At 35.3% G+C, this 18,178-nt stretch overlaps 2 protein-coding genes across 7 annotated transcripts in view; one reads left to right on the forward strand and one right to left on the reverse strand.

The window, feature by feature from the left end:
* hspbap1 (hspb associated protein 1) overlaps positions 1 to 1,718 on the forward strand; it is a 15,303-nt gene extending 13,585 nt beyond the window's left edge. For all 6 annotated transcript variants that reach the window (XM_039685635.2, XM_039685634.2, XM_039685633.2 and 3 more), the window contains one exon: positions 285 to 1,718. In XM_039685635.2, the coding sequence (XP_039541569.2) occupies positions 285 to 764 (480 nt within the window). In that variant the 3' untranslated portion in view covers positions 765 to 1,718. The remainder of the gene's footprint in view (positions 1 to 284) is intronic.
* On the reverse strand, positions 808 to 17,514 carry slc15a2 (solute carrier family 15 member 2). The gene is made up of 23 exons (XM_039685629.2): positions 17,408 to 17,514; positions 16,843 to 16,883; positions 16,256 to 16,343; positions 16,000 to 16,141; positions 15,825 to 15,917; positions 15,605 to 15,704; positions 15,188 to 15,278; positions 14,981 to 15,058; positions 14,629 to 14,711; positions 14,438 to 14,521; positions 14,244 to 14,333; positions 12,014 to 12,058; positions 11,507 to 11,542; positions 10,923 to 11,011; positions 10,555 to 10,636; positions 10,327 to 10,452; positions 5,417 to 5,587; positions 5,281 to 5,327; positions 4,995 to 5,102; positions 4,798 to 4,894; positions 2,498 to 2,641; positions 2,316 to 2,420; positions 808 to 2,236 (listed from the first exon to the last, which is right to left on the reverse strand). The coding sequence occupies exons 1-23, from the start codon at positions 17,421 to 17,423 to the stop codon at positions 2,030 to 2,032; spliced, it is 2,163 nt and encodes a 720-aa protein (XP_039541563.2). The 5' UTR covers positions 17,424 to 17,514; the 3' UTR covers positions 808 to 2,029.
* Between the last annotated feature and the right edge of the window lie 664 nt (positions 17,515 to 18,178).

An 18,178-nucleotide genomic window follows, 5' to 3' on the forward strand; every position in this document is an offset into this window, starting at 1 on the left:
ATTTGATGTTTATCTGAAATTAGTTTTTTTGTTTTATTAAAGGACTAGCTTATGGGAATATTTATGTCATGAATAATGAGTTCATATTTACACATGCAATTTTAAACCCATGAGTTATTTTTAAAATGAGACTATTCAGGGCAGAATGACAGTGATATGATTTGTTAACTCCCAAGTCTTCTGAAGCCATATGATAGTTTTGTGTGAGAAACAGGTTGATTATGGGTTTGGAAGTACAAAAGGTGAAAGAATTACACATTTTTTTTTTTATCTTTGTGTCTTAGGACAGAGTTTCTTCTCATGATGAAAACATGCAGTATTTGAACCTAGCAGTAAAGGCCCATCTGGACAAGAGGACAGACGACTCTGGAGGCCGGTCCCTGTTTGCAGACCAACCTAAAGCAGAGGCGGGAAAACGTGATTCCAGTGGACTGTTAAAGACTCCAGAATCCACTTTTGTCATTCCCTTCGGACCTCAACTCATTCCTGTTGTTTTGGCTCAGAAACCTAAATGCATCTGCCCAAAGGACACATCTTCCTTCAACTACAATGACCCCTCACAACCAGAACAGGGAAGTGACAGTGAATTTTGTCAGAGATCTGGTCAGCATGCACACCAGGAAATAGAAAGCTCAGGATCCGCACATGGAGCTGCTAGTATGCACCTATCCACCAATGACTTGCTAGAGTTCCTGGTACACCCTGATGTCATCGCTCAAGTTACAAGGCTAATCATGTGCCGACAAAGAGAACTTCGGTCTTAATTTATACCAGATGAACAGTATATTTTATAAATAAAAGATCCCATGCTGATTACTTTTTATTAAATGAGTCTTTGTACAAACAATCATATCAATTGTTTAATACTCCATAATCCATTTTAATACTTAAAATTTTTTCCAGACCCAAAATAATTTGTTTGTAAAATATGAAGTAAGATTAGATGTTTACATTTTGCATGCGTTACGCATTTTATATTTTTCATAACACATCGCTTGATTTAATTTGATCTGCATCAAATACTTACTTAATAGCCAAATTTCTCAATTCCTACATAATTATGGATTTTTTTTTTTTTTTGGAAAATAACAGGTAAAATAACAGTTGGTGGGGTGGATCAAATGCTAAAATCTGCTCTGTTGTAATTATATGCATAATTACATCACAAATATTTCTTGTTTATCCTTTCCAATCCCTTCCAAATTAGTACATCAAATCATAGCCATACGATGTTAAACTGTCGTTTAGATTAGAAAACTAATCCCATCTTAATACTGCAAGATTTACAAACATTATGTAAAAAAAAATGTGAGCTTTAAAATGTGCAAATAGCATTGTTGGACTAATAGTTTTAGGCATTGAAATTACTGAAGTTTATACACTATTGTTTGAGGTCAGTAAGATTTAGTTTTTTGAAGAAATGAATATTTTAAGCACAGTCTCTTTAAACTGATCAAAAAATGACTGTACATTCTTTTACATTATTGCAACAACATCAACAAGTGACTGAAATGTTTCTGGAGCACCCAATCAGCATATCAGAATGATTTCTGAAGGATCATGTGACTGAAGACTGGCGTTGCTAAAACATTTGCTTTGCCATCACAGACATAAATTACATTTTAAAATATATTTAAAAAGAAAAGTTTTTAATTGTAAAACTTCACAGTTCTTCCCTTATTTTTAATTGAACAAATGCAGCCTTGGTGAGCGCAAGAGTCTTATCTCAAAACATTAATTATCTTACCGACCCCAAATCTTTCAATGGTTGTCTATGTAAAGTCCATCACATTCTTAGAGATTACGTTTTATAACTGCTCAAAAACAGATACTTACTTTTAGTTAGATATATATAATGTAAAACCATAATAATTCCTTCAACACAGTAAATTTCTCTTAAATCAGCTGGACTACAATCCCTGATCAGTAGAGTTCAACATAATGCCACAAAGACCTTGGAACATATTAAAAGCAGAATTTAGCTTAATCACAATAAATGGATTTGAATCATAATGAAACAGCCATTTTGCTACATCTTGGTTTGCTTTGGCTTGTCAGCCATGGAAAACGCCTCGTTTTTCATACCATTTAAACTTTCCACTTTCTCGTCGTCTGCGTCCTCTCTGAAAATCTTGTCCAGCTGATCTGGATCCACATAGGTGTAGAAATAGGCCATGATGGAAAAGATGATGCTGACAGCCACCAAAAGGGCAGCAAAAAGGAGGAACTCCACCCACTGCATAAGAAAGTGCAGTTAAGAGCAGAATCTATGCAACAAAACCATACAGGCGTTTAGAAGAAAGCCCACAGCTTACCTGTTCCATCCCGGCCCCCTCTGCCACAATCAGTACTATGACATTTCCAAATGCCACAGTCATAAGCCATCCAGCCTGGAGAACAGACTTCATGTTTGCCGGTGCCTACGCACAAAAGCACCAGAATTAGAAATGTACAGTATGCACTCAAGCTAAAAGTACAAGGCATTAGACAGACTTACCTGTGAGTAAGAGAACTCCAAACCAGTGATAGAGAACATAACTTCTCCAGCGGTGAGGAAGACATATTGTGGAATCTGCCAGGCGATGTTAATGTTGTTGGCTTGGATATCCTCCATCGTTGTGAATGTTAGATCATTGCTTTTCTGTAGAAATGAACTGCGTCAAGATATTGATCCATAAAAGCATGTTTTGCTTCCTGTTTGAAATATTGTAAAGCTAGTTGTAGAAATGGGTACTGTAGTCCATTATGACAAAGCTACGATGGACACTTTCCCATGAGGCCACGGGAGAGGGTTTGTGAATGGCAATTAAGTGACGTAACCAACACTGATAGGTCACATGATAATGATAACATGCGGAATTTAGTACGTCTGGAATACATTCATGCTACACACACTCATACTATATAGAACGTGCTTTTTAGCAGCCGTGTAGTAGGGCTGGGTATCGTAACAAAATGTTTGATACCGATACCTTGACTTCGATACCGGTTCCTGAACGATACTTTTTTTCGATACCAATTTTATGTAACCAGTTTTAACAATATAATATTACCTACATTTTTTTTTTCAGTTTGTTGACTTTTTCACGTAAAAAAACAGCAATGCTAAAGTTTTCTAATCATTGAACAACATGTATTCTTTACTTCAATGAGCAAATTGTTTCTGCCTTATCTTAATGCATTGTTTAACAATAAAACTAAATGAAAATTAATTGAAATGCATTACACTGTCACCTCTGATGACAGATCACTCTAAATTGTAATTTAGAAACATGCACTTTCTGTAAAGCTGCTTTGAAACGATATGTATTGTGAAAAATGCTATAAAAATAAATGTGAATTAAATTAAATATGGGCTTCTGGGGGGCAGGATATATGCCTCGCGCTCAGCACACATGAAGCTTGAAAAGTAAAAGTAGCCTAATGATTAAGGATGTATCGGGAAACAACAGCAAGAATATATTTTAATTGTTTATTAATGAACAAGTGTTTAATAAGTGTGCTGGCTGCAAATATGATTATAGCGATGCCGACTCGTCATTCCTGCAGTAGTGAATGCGCGCACCTGTATGGATTAGGTAATCAAACTATTTATTTCTAATTGTTTTGTTTAAAAGTAGACATATTTTGGCCTATTTCTCAAGTCTATGAGGCAAGTATCCTATATACTGAGTTTTGGTTTATTTGTGACGCGCTCCAGTTCTTGTAGTCGAAGAGGGATAATCGTTTCTACTCTCAAGTGTGCCTCAGTGCCTTATCAAATTTACCGTGTTACCTGTCTTGGCGGCAATTATCTTGTCGAAAATATTGCATCGCGTGCTTCTGGCATCGAGTCTGGCACATACTGTAGGTAGACTTTGGATCATTTCCACATATTTTCGATCTATCTGGGTTGGGACGCTTGCACGCACACACACACAACAGTCTCACGTGCGACGAGCTACGTCTCTGGGCAGCCGCGCCACAGCCAATCATGCAGCATGCTTGTTTCACTGACATTGACGAGATTAACCACTTAGGTGTTGAAATTTGGTACCGAAAAACAAGACATGTTTCGATACTCGGTAGTACCTACCGAGGCAATTCGGTCGGTACCTAAAAAGTACCGAATTCGGTACCCACCCCTACCGTGAATAGTCCAATCATTTTAAGCCAAAATGGGGTCAACTTTGAACAAATTGCAATAGAAGCAAACTCAACTGATTTTGTATCCTCAATATGTCCTGAGTGAGGAAAAAAAAGCCCCGAAGAATCCCATTAGGGGAAAGTTTAGAAATAGACTCAAATATATCCCATTCATACGCTTATTTATTCTTTTTCTCATGTGAAACGGGTAAAAATTTTAACCTTTAGATATCATCATGAAAATCACTGAGTTGATTACTTACATCAAGACAAACAAAAAATGTATTACAAGTTTTTTGCAATTGTTTGTTAACATGGACATATTGAGGATACAAAATCAGTTGAGTTTGCTTCTGTTGCAATTTGTTCATCCTTTTTTCATAAAATGACTGGACTAGAAGTACTTACTTAATCTCTTGAGGTTCTTATTTTTAATATGCGATTTCGGACGCAGCCTTAGTCTATTTGGTGACGCAAGTGGCACAGAAACATTAAAAAAATTGAGCTTGCAAAACTGTATGTTACGTTATCTTATTTACCAGCAAAAAAAATAGCCAGTAAATCTTAGGCTAGGTTCTCACTGAGTTGAATAAACTACAGTACATCTTAAACTGTGCAGTAAAGTACAAGTAGCAGAAAAACATTAACTAGAAACTGAACTCTATCACGCACCTGTGTGAGTATAACAGTGTAGAAGGCACCAAAATCAAGAAGTCCCAGATTGACTTCATATCTACTGGAGTCTGTTAAACAAACAACTCTATTGTATCTGAAATAAAGAGTAAATCCAGATGTGAAAAACTGTTGGAGGGGTTGCTTGAAACTATATGGATAATGAAACCGATGTACTGTAGGACTAAAATACTCACTCTCCCCTTGGTACACTTATACTGTGAGAAATCCCATAATTAGCGGTTGCATAAAATTCCTCGTCTCCAACAGTTATGTTGATATTCTCAGTGTGGGTATTGATGAACCTGCAATAGACAAATATTCTAAGACAAAAGAGTACTGGGACCAATTTCAGGCAATCCCAGTTGCTTTGTCAAAGGTTAGCTTGAAGTAGGTAATTGCAGCAAAGCACTAAACTTTAACAAAGCTGTTAAACAGTAACTTGAAACAATATAAAACAATGTTCTGCAAGTATTCATTTACCTTATATACGCATCCCCATTTTCAGATTTGGTGATGTGATCTTCCACCTGAATTTGTTTTAATAATGATAAATGTCAAATTATGTCTAGTAACATAAGCTGGTAGAATCTTTGGTGGTGATTTACTAGTGACTCACCAGTTTGCAGACAGAGCCACCAGGCTGTTCGGGACGGTGCAGGAAGAGACTGTAGGCAGCCCGTTCTGTGAACGCGAGTCCACACTGGTATTCTGCATCATTGTGACTGACAATCACTGTCTGGAGCTGGGATTCGCCAGTAAGTGGAAGACTTGTGTATCCCGAAGGATCCTGTATAATTAAAAAAAAAAAAATCTGTTGTTTACTGACTAAACCTAATCAAATAACACAATAACATGAATTATAGCAGGACTTTCAGTGAGTTACAGCACTTCATGAATTGGTCATAGGCATGTTGTGAAGCTGAGAGACTAAAGCTCCTCGAACCGTGGTTAAATCCCATAGTGCGTGTGATTAGTTCACTTAAAAATGAAAATTCTGTCATCATTTACTCACCCTCAAATTGTTTCAAACCTGTATGGATTTATTTTTTCTGCTGAACACAAAAGAAGATATTTTGAAGAATGTCGATAACCAAACAGTTGATGTACCTCATTGACTTCCATAGTATTTTTTCCTACTATGGAAGTCAATGGAGAACATCAACTGTCCGAAGATCTTCCTTCCTTTCAGCAGAAAAAAAGAAATTCATGCAGGTCTAAAACAATTTGAGGGTGAGTAAATGATGACAGAATTTTCATTTTAAGACAGTGGTCCTCTCTTTTAACACAACGGCACCTCCCCAGCCCCAAATCATTTTCAAATCGCGATCAGTGCACACACACCACAGTTTGTTCCTGTATGCCACTGTAATCATATTTGCCTTGACTTCATCCATCAAAGCTTTACAAGCGTCGTTGTTACGGGGAGTTGAGCGTGAGACTGAGGAACATCGCGTCTCTCTGTATGCAGACGATCTCTTGATCTATGTAAGCAATCCAGAAACTGTAATTGTATCACCATTGAACAATTTGGGGTCTTTTTCTGGCTTCAAACTTAAAGGAGTAGTTCACTTAAAAAAAAACTTTTGCTGATAATTTACTCACCCCCATGTCATTCATCCAAGATGTCCACGTCTTTCTTTCTTCAGTCGAAAAGAAATTAAAGTTTTTGATGAAAATATTCCAGGATTTTCTCCATGTAATGGACTTCATTGGGAACCAAACGGTTCAAGGTCCAAATGAGAGTTTCAGTGCAGCTTCAAAGGGCTTTAAACGACACCAGACGATGAATAAGGGACCCTTTGAGTCATGACTCGAAAAAAAGATTTGTTCATTTTGATGAACGAGTTCGAACAGGAGAGTCAAAATCACTCATCACAGAACAGAGCAAGGCGAGCATTTGTGCTTATAAAACTTAAACTTTATTAGTTATGTTTTAAATGAGCAATCGTTTTGCTTGATAAGACCCTTATTCATCGTCTGGAATCGTTTAAAGCCCTTTGAACAGTTTGCAGTTTGCAATGAAACTGTCTTTTGGACCTTGAACCGTTTGGTTCCCTTTGAAGTCCATTATATGGAGAAAATCCTTGAATGTTTTCATCAAAAACATTAATTTGTTTTCGACTGAATAAAGAAAGATGTGGACATCTTGGATGACATGGGGGTGAGTAAATTATGAGCAAAAGTTTTTTTTTTTAAACTTAACTACTCCTTTAACTATCAGAAAAGCGAATACTTCCCCTTTAATGATTTGGCAATGCAAATTAAACAAGAAGCAACATTACATGTTACTTCACCTCTCTTCTCTGGGCCAATTTTACACCTCTAGGGTGTAACCAAATGAAAGCTGACTTTCAAAGGTGGAGCAGTCTTACTCTAACTATTACAGAGAGGGTACAATCAGTGAAAATGGACGTACTCCCAAAGTATTTGTTTCAATTTCTACCGTTATTTCTGACTACAGTAAATCATTTTTTCAGTCAGTTAACTCCTTCATCGGGAAGAATAAAGTTCCAAGAGTTAACAAAGGCTTACTTCAGAGGGGTCATGATGTGGGGGGATTAGCTCTCCCCAGCTTTATTCACCACTATTGGGCAGCTAACTTGCAGAACATTTTATTTTGGCTTCATGTGCCAAACACCGGCTGGTGCACACTTGAGGCACAATCTGCACAATCAAATCACTCGTCATGCCTCCCTGCTTTGGTATGCTCCTCCCTGCCCACAAAGTGGTCCAGGTTTACCTCCAATCCTATAGTACTGTCCACCCTTAGAATTTGGGCCCAGTTTCGAAATCATTACAAATTCGCCTCTCCCTCCCCCTTAAGCCCTATCTGTAAGAATCATTTATTTCCAGCCTCCTCTCTTGACTTAACATTTACTCAGTGGGGCAGGAAGAAGCTTTCCTGTTTTAAAAGCTTGTATTGTAAAGAGGGCCTTGATAGTTTTGATAATATATGCCAGAAATATGATCTTTCACGCAGTAACTTTTTCAGATATCTTCAAATACGCCATAGTGTCAAAGTACTGTTCCCTTCTTTCCCGGTCCTCCCTACTGAGGCACCATGGGAAGAAATGACCCTTCTCTGTCCAGAAAAAGGACTGATATCACGGTTATATTCTCAACTATTGCCATGACCTTTCAAAAATTAAGAATGGGTGGGAAGGCGAGCTGATGGTGGAGTTGTCAGATAGACACTGGGAGGATGCACTAAAAAGGATTAACTCATCCTCATTCTGTGCACGTTTGGGGCTCATTCAGTTTAAGGTAGTGCATAGGGCTCATTTCAGTAGGTCTAGACTAGCAGATATATATCCAGGAACGGACGGGAGTTGTAATAGGTGCTCCCTCTCTCCAGCCGATTTAACATACATGTTTTAGTTGTGCCCCTGTCTACATCAAAATTGGTCATCTGAAGTTATAAACATTCAAATTAAGCCCTGACCATTGATTGCAATATGTTGTTATTTTGTAATATTTTATATTATTTTATTTGGTATTCCAAGGAGAGCTTAACTTTAACTCGAGACCAATCATACATTTTTGCTTTTACATCACTTCTTTCTCGTCGTAGAATCTCATTGGTTTGGACATCCGCTACTCCACCAGTGGTGGCCACATGGTTAAGGGATGTTTTATTTTTTTCTTAAACTAGAAAAAGTTAAATTCAGGTTGAAAGTGTCAGTCCAGAAATTTTACTTAAAATAGCAACCCTTTGTGACATATTTTGAGAATCTTAAAAGTATTGCCTGAAGCTTGAGGCACCTTTTTATTTTATATTCTACTTTTTCTTCTCTCTTTTTCCTTTTCTTTTAATTTCTTGGTGGTGGTGGGAACTGAGTAGCCTGCCTGACAATTGTGATACTGTGAGTCTAAGCTTTGTTAACCATGTGGGGTCGAAATGTGGACATTTGTGTGTGCTTGTTTTCAGTGTGTAGATCCTTAAACTGTTTTGAAGAACTGTGTAACAAATGGAAAGAGAATAACTGTTTTACCAGAATGTTGTTAATCTATGGGGGCGAGAAGGGTGGGATGACTTTGTTGGGAGGGGGGAGGGGTTTAATAATTGCTAAGCAATTATCATTATTATTTTTAGGGGGGGTTGTATAAGGTTTTGGTTGCTTAAACTGGAGAACTGTTTCCCTTCCTTGTCAAATGTAACATCCTTCATCCTCCAATAAAATATTTATAAAATTAAAAATTAAAAAAAAAAACCTAGGGCTGTCAAACGATTAATCGCGATTTATCGCATCCAAAATAAAAGTTTGTGTTTAAATAATACATGTGGGTGCACTGTGTATAATTATTTTATATATATAAACGCACACACATGCTTGTATGTATTTAAGAAATATTTTCATGTATATAGATTTATATATAATTTATATTATATATAAATATAAGTATTTTATAAATAATATTTTTTTTCTCTTAAATATACATGCATGTGTGTGTATTTCTATATATATATACAAAATAATTATACACAGTGCACCCACATGTATTATGTAAACACAAACTTTTATTTTGGATGCGATTCATCGCGATTAATCATTTGACAGCCCTGGTTTGCTTTAATCAACATTGAGATGTGTATCCTATCCTATGCTAATGCAGCAGTTTAGTGTTTTGAGGTGCCATTCAGTCTGTATTTCACAAAAACAAATCACAGAATAGGACAGTGACTGTTTAAATACATTCGCTTACTGGATCCTTTGATTGAAAACTTTTCAGGAGTTTACGGGTTAAAATGATTTGATCGGAAACAAAGGAGTGGAAACCTAACAACGTCTCTTGTCCAAAAACCTGCTTCTTTTCACAGGTTTTTTCTGCTATTGATTTAAGTTATTGAAATTGAGAATGAAATTATGAATCATTCATTTTTTAATGATAAAAAAATGGTGGTAACAGGAATATGATACAAGACACACATCAAATACCTTAACAGTTGGCAAATAATGTAGCAACTTTTACTGGTGAATTAAGAACATCTTCAATCATGGCTTATCAAATCAGAATTCAGAGTTGGAACTATGTGATTTACAATGATATTCGAACATTTAAGCCGTTTTTTGAAAAATGTTTTTGAAAAAATCTCTTACGCACACCAAGACTTCATTTATTTGATCAAAAAAACAGTAAAACAGTAATATTGTTAAATATTATTAAAATTTAAAATAAGTGTTTTCTACTTGAATATATTTCAAATTTATTCTTGTGACGGCAAAGCTGAGTTTTCAGCATCATTACTCCAGTATTCAGTGTCGCATGATCTTTCAGAAATCATTCTAATATGCAGATTTGGTGCTCAAGTTTTTGTGGTAACCACGGTACAATTTTTAAGATACAATTTTTTTAATTAATAGAAAGTGTAAAAGAACAGCATTTATTTTTTTTTAAATAGAAAAGTATTAATTTAACCAAACATTTCAACACTAGTGTATATTAGTAATAAATACAGAAAAGTAAATAAGCGTGTTGATTATGGAAGCAATACAATGCACTCATGTTTGTCTGTAGTGATATTACCTCATATGGTGTGAGTGGCTCTGAGAAGACAGCATGCCCAGGAAATTGCACTCTGACATCTGAATCCATAAGATTGAAAACCTGAATGAGGCTTTCTTTGGCAGGAGGGGGCTCCACAACAGATTTCTGGCCACAGAGAAATGTCACTTTCAGTTAACTTTCAAGCTATATAAATGTTTTTAGTGGAAGATTACATGCAATATGGTGCATTTTTAGAAATGTACGTACAATGACGTAGATTTCTACGACAGTTGCAGCACAGAAGGCAAGTGCAGCAAGGATCATGCCTGTTGCCATCTTCCTTAGTGGACTGAAAATGAACAAGAATAAATATTTTACTTAGACAAGAAGAGTATGTGATCAAATTAGTGTCATGTTAATGTTTATCTTAAAGTTATACTGTATCATTTTACCCTAGTCCAATGTTTTTTCCTATGGGCTTCCATTGTAAATGCATTACTGTAAATACTTTTTATTGTTGCTGTTTTTTTTTACCATGTTCTTTATATATATGTATATATATATATATATATATATATATATATATATATATATATATATATATATATATATATTTCCATTTACACAGCACTCACGTTAGTTTGATCCGACACAGCCCTATCAGCGGGTATATGCCCATGTCAAAGATTGGAATAAACACCAGAATCAGCAAAGCATTCAGCATCTTAACAACACAGAAACACACACACACGGAATGGCACCATAAGACATTGATTATGAAGGTAATAACAATAAAATTCGGTTACTTGGGTTTTTACAACAGGTCATAAACTGACTGGTCAATTTGGTATGACAGCAAAGAAGAACATGTTTGCGTGAGGCTTTAGAGGTCAAGGTTTATCTGACTTTTTGTCAAATAAACCCTTATAACCATTAACCATGTATTTAGTGTTATCTAAGATTTAAATTGATGTTCTCACATTTCAATAAATATAATCGAAAACAAATGTCATTTAAAGCAAAGCTTCTTGTGGATTTAATCTGTAAATAACAGTTTAAAAATTATGAAAAATGTTAAACAAGATAAAGTTAAAATAGAACATTCACATTGTATAGGTCAGTCCTTAAACAAGACGTATTATATTAAAAATCCAATGATGAAGCATTAGCTTTTGTGTGTGTGTGTATATATGATGACCTTTCTGTCTGTCTGTCTCACCTGCATTTGATCAGGCTTTAGTATAAAGCCTCCACCCTGCAAAACATAAATTAGGAACTTATTATTCTGATTTTTAGCTAAAAAAAAAAATTTGATCATTTTGCGATTAATCTTTCTGGATCACGTTAGCATACAGACATCTTAAAACCTGATATACATGGACTAAAATTTCATATTGTCTGGGATACAGTAAAAAATAAAATATGCTCTTCAACTCTGCAGCATTTGAATTTCTATGAAAAGGACTGTTATAAAGTCTTAGATATTTATAACCTTTGGATACTATTGTGATGATGGCAAAGCCTGAATATTGTTATCAAAAGAAAAATCAGATCAAGGACATCATGTTATCTTATTTTACTTGCTACATTGCTATATTGCTTGCTATATACTTGGCAATTGTTTTCACTGTCCTAACAACCTTACATTCCCAAACGTATAACTACCCAAGAATAATCAAATTCAAATAACTCCTTAACATTGGAGGTCACAAAAGAAAAGACTTACAAAATTCATGTTCATTCGAGTGGCTTGAAGAGTCCAGCGTGAACCCTAGCATAGAACAAAGAGAGCTATTCTTAATTAACTTATTCACAACATTCGTATTATTTAATTCTCTGATCCTTATAAAGTACGTCTCTTCCGAGGCTGTACAGTGCTGTTATCAAGAGTGCCTTTTCCACTGGTTCATGAGATCATTACATTTTCTGGTATACAATGAATTCATGATGTATTTGATGAGGAATCAATACATTTTCCTTGTTCCTTATGACAGAATTTTCATTAGAGCCCGACCGATATGGATTTTTGGGGGCCGATGCCGATACCGATTTAAAAAAAAGCCAGATACCGATATATCGGCCGATATTCTTAACCCTCTGGGCTTCTTCGGTCAAAAATGACCGAAAACTGTTACGTTTTGAAATGTTTAATTTTTTTGCTTGATCGGATCGGGCTGAAACTTGGTGACTTTTGTTGTATTACCTATATGAACACACAAAAAAATCAAGGAGATGATTCTGATTTGTTAAAGGGTCGTAAAAAAAAAAGTCACACTTAGCTTCCTCCCGGTCAAAAATGACCGACATAGGAAATGAATGGGAAATACGAAAAAATAGGAAAACTCAGAGAAACTTTTGGTGGTACAAGCTACAGATCAGTAACTGTGCAGAAAAAAAGTGTACAGCAATGAAGGGGTGACACTAGAACATCAAGAGTGCAAATAAGACCACCCCCCCCCACACACACACACACACACACACACATACACAGATAAACTGGCAAGACTGCACCAGCAAATTTGTAGAATATGAAAAATAAAATCAATAAATGAGAAAAAAATCTTGCTCAAATGCGCACTCACACACACACGCACACAGACATGAGAAATCATGTCTAAACCAACAAAAAGAATCAAAAAGTCTTTCTATGTATTTGAATAGGAAGCTATAGGCAGCCTACAGGCTGTACAGGACATTGCACACATGTAACTATTTTTTAAAGCCACTAGGTGGCGCTCTTCTACTTGAATAATTTTTTTTGTATTAGCTGACACTCTATTTTGATGTGAAATGTTGTATTTATTGAAAAAAAATAAAAAACAATATAAAATAAAAATATGTATATTAATTCTAATGGAAAAATAGCTCATAAAAATTATATAATTAATGCAAAGTATCATAAAAAATTCTAAATAATAATTATAAAATATTATAGAACAAAAATATATTTGAATGGTTATCCTGGGAAGAAGTAAAGTAAAATTTTAAGGCTTCGTCCGTTTTTGACCGGGAGGAAGCTAAGTGTAACCCATTTACGAAGAAGCCCAGAGGGTTAATGTGCATATTATAATAAAGTAGCAATATTATGTATGTGTATTATAGTACAGTACCAGTCAAAAGTTTGGACACTCTTTCCTATTGGTGTGTACAAACTTGGACTGCAACTCGTCTCATAAATGAACCGAAACTCAGTGTATAGACCTAAGAAATATATCTATATTGAAATGTCTAATTTTAAACAGAACAATTTAAAACGAAAAAGAGACTGCTCTCTGCTGTAATCCATATGAAATGTGCATTTCTCTCTGGAGTGTTTTACTGAAAATCACGAGTCAGCGTCGTCAACTTCGCAGCGACACTGACTTTATTAATAAACAATTAAAATGTCTCCTTACTATATTTGATGTATTCTCAATCATTACTTTTGCCAGTTCTTTGTGACAGCAGCGTTTATATGCTTTATTGGCATCGCCATCATTACATGAATCACCGCACCCGGATTTAAAAAAAAAAAAACTTCAATTATCGGCCATTATAAATGCCGATGCCGATAGTTAGGTAATATCGGCCGATAATATCGGCCCGCCGATATATCGGACAGGCACTAATTTTCATTTTGGGTGGACTGTCCCTTTAAATAAGACAAAGACCTATTATATATGTCAAGTAATTATATACGTTAAAGAAATACATATACATAGGCTTCTGAAGACATATCTTTTCATACAAGCTTTTTATAACGTATTGTATTGAGATTTTAATGCACTTTATATGTATGCGGCTTGTTTGTTGTGTGTATTGTCTTATACATAGTGACCTGTATATTGCTTGTAAGGTGACCTTGGGTGTTATGAAAGGTGCCATTAAATAAAATGCATTATTATTATTAAATAAAATACTTTGTTGAGTTGAGTGTTAAAGAATGTAAAGTATATCGACTGAATAAAAGCTTTTACCTGCTGGTCAAAGAGAGCCCAGAACATGGGCAATGGAATGTAGAGTACCAGCACCCTGAACACCATTTTAATTTCCTGAATGAGCCGCTTCTGTAAAAACATCAAAATCATGATTTAACAAAATGTATTTCATTGGTAGATGGAGCAACACAAGGATTTCAACTGGCTAGATTTGTATAGCAATTAAAACATACCGGGTACTTCTCATCTGCCCAATCCAGCCAATGACTACGTTTTGGGCATTTCTTGGAATTCCTCCATCGATTTCGTATAGCGAACTGGACAAAAACAAAGTAAAAGACGGCCGTTAACCTTCTTTTCATGCTCCAAAAACTTCAGAAACGCATTAAAGGAAGCTGTTGAGCTGTTGATAAGATTAACTTACCCCAATACATTTGCAGACTCGCGCCAAGATATTTCCCTCCGGAGGACTTTTCTTATACAGTCCACTTCCAGAAATAAACACCACTACATGAACAGGTGCAGAATTAATTAGATGCCTTATAAGTTAAATGAAGTTGTGAGGCACTATATAATCCAGACAAAGGGTGAATCCCTTCTCCTTCCATAGGGGATTCATGCTACACTGAATGCGATTCACTAACGTTCTATCATAACATACTGGGATTTTTTAAATATACATGCCTACTGAGGACAGTTGGTTTCACAAATACAATCAGATTACCAATTCTTTCCAAATTCCTTCCATTCTTCCAGCTAAAATTGAGGACCCTCACCTAAGGCTATGACCATTAAAATCGCAGGAACTCCAAAGGCCAGGGCGTAGCAGTCTCCTCCGAAGCACTTCACATCACCTAAGGAGTTTGAGTATAATTATGATCTAAGGTTTCTCTAATTGACATGATAATGACACTTTATGGCTGCAATATATTTTTATTGCTTCAAAAGATTAATTGTAGCCAGAAGCTTATCTTGATTCCGACCTCTTAGTATTGGTGTGACAATGGTGGACAAGACACTTCCAGCATTGATTGACATGTAAAAGATGGAGAAGAACTTTCGCCTTTCGTCTGTCTGAATATAAAAAGGGTTAAAAGAAGTTAGATATTGTAAAGACGCAATAGTTGAGTAAAAAGTTCACTCAAACAAAGTTAGGACTCTTTTAGCCCCCATGTCAATTAGGTTTAAAAATCACATGAGTGTACTCCTGAGTCTTTTCTAAGCATTGTATTATGAGCAGTTTTATTTTAGGTTGTGTGAATATTTATTTCTATTATTTTATTTACTATTTCTGCTTTTGGCTCAATCTCAGATTTTACTGTGCTTTATAAAAAATTACTTTTTGAGATATTAAAGAAGCATTATTGACAGGTGTAAACAGCCAGTTGTGCATGACTTACATTCTCCTCATCGAACTGGTCACCACCAAAAGCTGCAACACATGGTTTGATCCCTCCTGTCCCAAAAGCTATAAGGACCAGACCAACCACTGACAAAACTCTATGAGGAAACAACAATTTTTTTTTTTTTTCACTGCACCACTAAAAATGAATTTGAAACATATTTACTGTATGGTCTCACAGGAGAATGGTACAACTAGACTGGCATAAAAAAGCTTACATATGAACAGTGCTGTCCCCTACATCAGGAATGGCACCCACAGACTTGATCACATGACCAATCACATAGACTATAGACAGATAGATGATGGTTCTGTGAATAAAATAAGAAAATGTAATTTTCAACATCAACTTTCCCCATTATTTATCAATTGAGTATTAAGACCAACACTTACTTGAACTTCCCCAACCATGAGTCAGCTATCAAGGCCCCCATAAGTGGAGTAAAGTAGCACAGGCCAGAGAAAGCATGGTACACAGCTGTAGACAAATTCTTGTCCCAGCCCAGGTAACGTATGAAATAAAGCGTGAGCACCGCTGCATAAATAAGATGCACAGTAATTAATACAAAATTAGAAAATATAATAATACAAATTGCAAGATTTCCATGCTTTTTTAAAAAGTATACATATATTTATATAATTTTATTACCTTTCATTCCATAGTAAGAGAATCTTTCACAGAACTCGTTGACCACAATGAAGGCAATGCTAACAGGGTAGTTAGTCCCAAATAATTTCTGTGCATAAGCAAAGTAGCATTTGATTACAAACAGGCATGTCACATTTCCACTGAAAGAAACTAGCATATGGGTCAAATTTTTAATTAGAACTTGGGTCAAAATTTACATCTTTCCTTTGTTAAATGACATCTAAGGAATCATTTGTTATATGACATATAACAATGACATATAACATATGTTTGTTATATTTGACATATATTTGTTATATTTGACATATGTTTGTTATGTTTGACATTTGTTATATGACATATGACATATAACATCATTTGTTATATGACATCTTTGGAATATTTCATAATATTCTACATAGACCTCTGTTGTTATATTTAGTAGTTTGACTTGCAATCATCTCTATTTACTGTCAGACTAAGAAGAAAGTTTTCATTGAGTCTTTAGATAATAGCTTTATTGAATCTTTAGCTAATAGTTCATATTTTACGTATGTTTTTCATGTGTCATGCAAAAAAAAATAAATAAATAAACAAATAACTCTCACCGGTGAGCGCTGTCCTTTTCCATAGTTCTCTTCGTCTTTTTCTAAAGCAAAATAAAATAAAAAAAGAGAATTAACTTAGGTGATAAAAGTGTGGAATTTGTATCATTCTAATATCAACTCAATCATTTTGATCAAAACCAATTAGAAACTATACGGACAGGTTTTACCATAGCCGACAGAAACAGAAAGGCAAGATCATGCAATGCAATTATTTGTTTAGGTATGAAGTTGAAATTCAGCACACAAGTCATACTTGTGTGCATTCTCACTGAAAGCACTAAACACAACATTGTTTTTCCCGACATTGTAATCGATTCTCTTGCAGTGCATCATATTTTAGCGTTGGCATTATCATATAGCCTATGTATGACGCAACGTAGGCTACGTTTGTTTAAAAACTCAAAAGTTAACCCTTACAACTGTTTTAAAGATGCATAAATGTCAGACCACGCCAATTTCCAAAAACATAGGCAAGAGACGACTCCAAAATTTGACGAATAGAGACAACGACATCTATTAAAATAATTTGAAAACAGTTTAAACTTAAAAAAAAGTTCCTCGTTACCCTTTATTTTCCCCATGTTTTCAATGAATCCAAGTGTGCATTAGACACGCAACATCTAGTGGATTCCTGCGCACGAGTCCAAGTCGTCCCTCCACTGAGAGTAAAAACTCATCCGCCTCACGGTGTTGTTAAACCAAAACCGGTTTAACCCTATTGGGTTAATGTTCTACTTCGTGACAAAGAATCGGTAACTCCGAACCGGGCGGGTCGATATGCACACGATGGGTACACATGCATCAGATTATGTGGGAGCTTACCACTCCTAAACTGTTAATATAAACGAATAACGCTGCAGAAGGCTGCTGAGGAAAAGTATTTCACTTAGGTAGTAAAATCCCATGTATTTCCTTCTTTTCCGACTTTTGGGATTGTTGTTGGGGTGGGGTAAATGTGCCTTAATTAGCAAACTTGTGCCCCCTCCAGTGCAGCTCCCACTTCCCTCTGTAACAGGCGGAGGGCGCCGTGAGTTGAGGACTAGTGAACAACAACAACTTTAGTTGAATGGTTCTTCAGTTAAAAATGTTATCCTAACAAAAAAGATTCAGTTGGAAGATAATTATATTAAAGATAATCATATTATGAGAGATTATGAAGACAAAAAATTATTTTTGAAAGAAAAGTACAAAAATGTCTGTGGTCAAAGTTTGTTTTTTAAAAAAACATTCAGTTTATCAAAACTTACAGTACATAATTTACATTGTTACAAATATATATATATATATATATATATATATATATATATATATATATATATATATATATATATATATA

This window comes from Pimephales promelas, chromosome 7 (genome assembly GCF_988280905.1).
Source record: "Pimephales promelas chromosome 7, fPimPro1.hap1.1, whole genome shotgun sequence".
Taxonomy (NCBI): domain Eukaryota; kingdom Metazoa; phylum Chordata; class Actinopteri; order Cypriniformes; family Leuciscidae; genus Pimephales; species Pimephales promelas.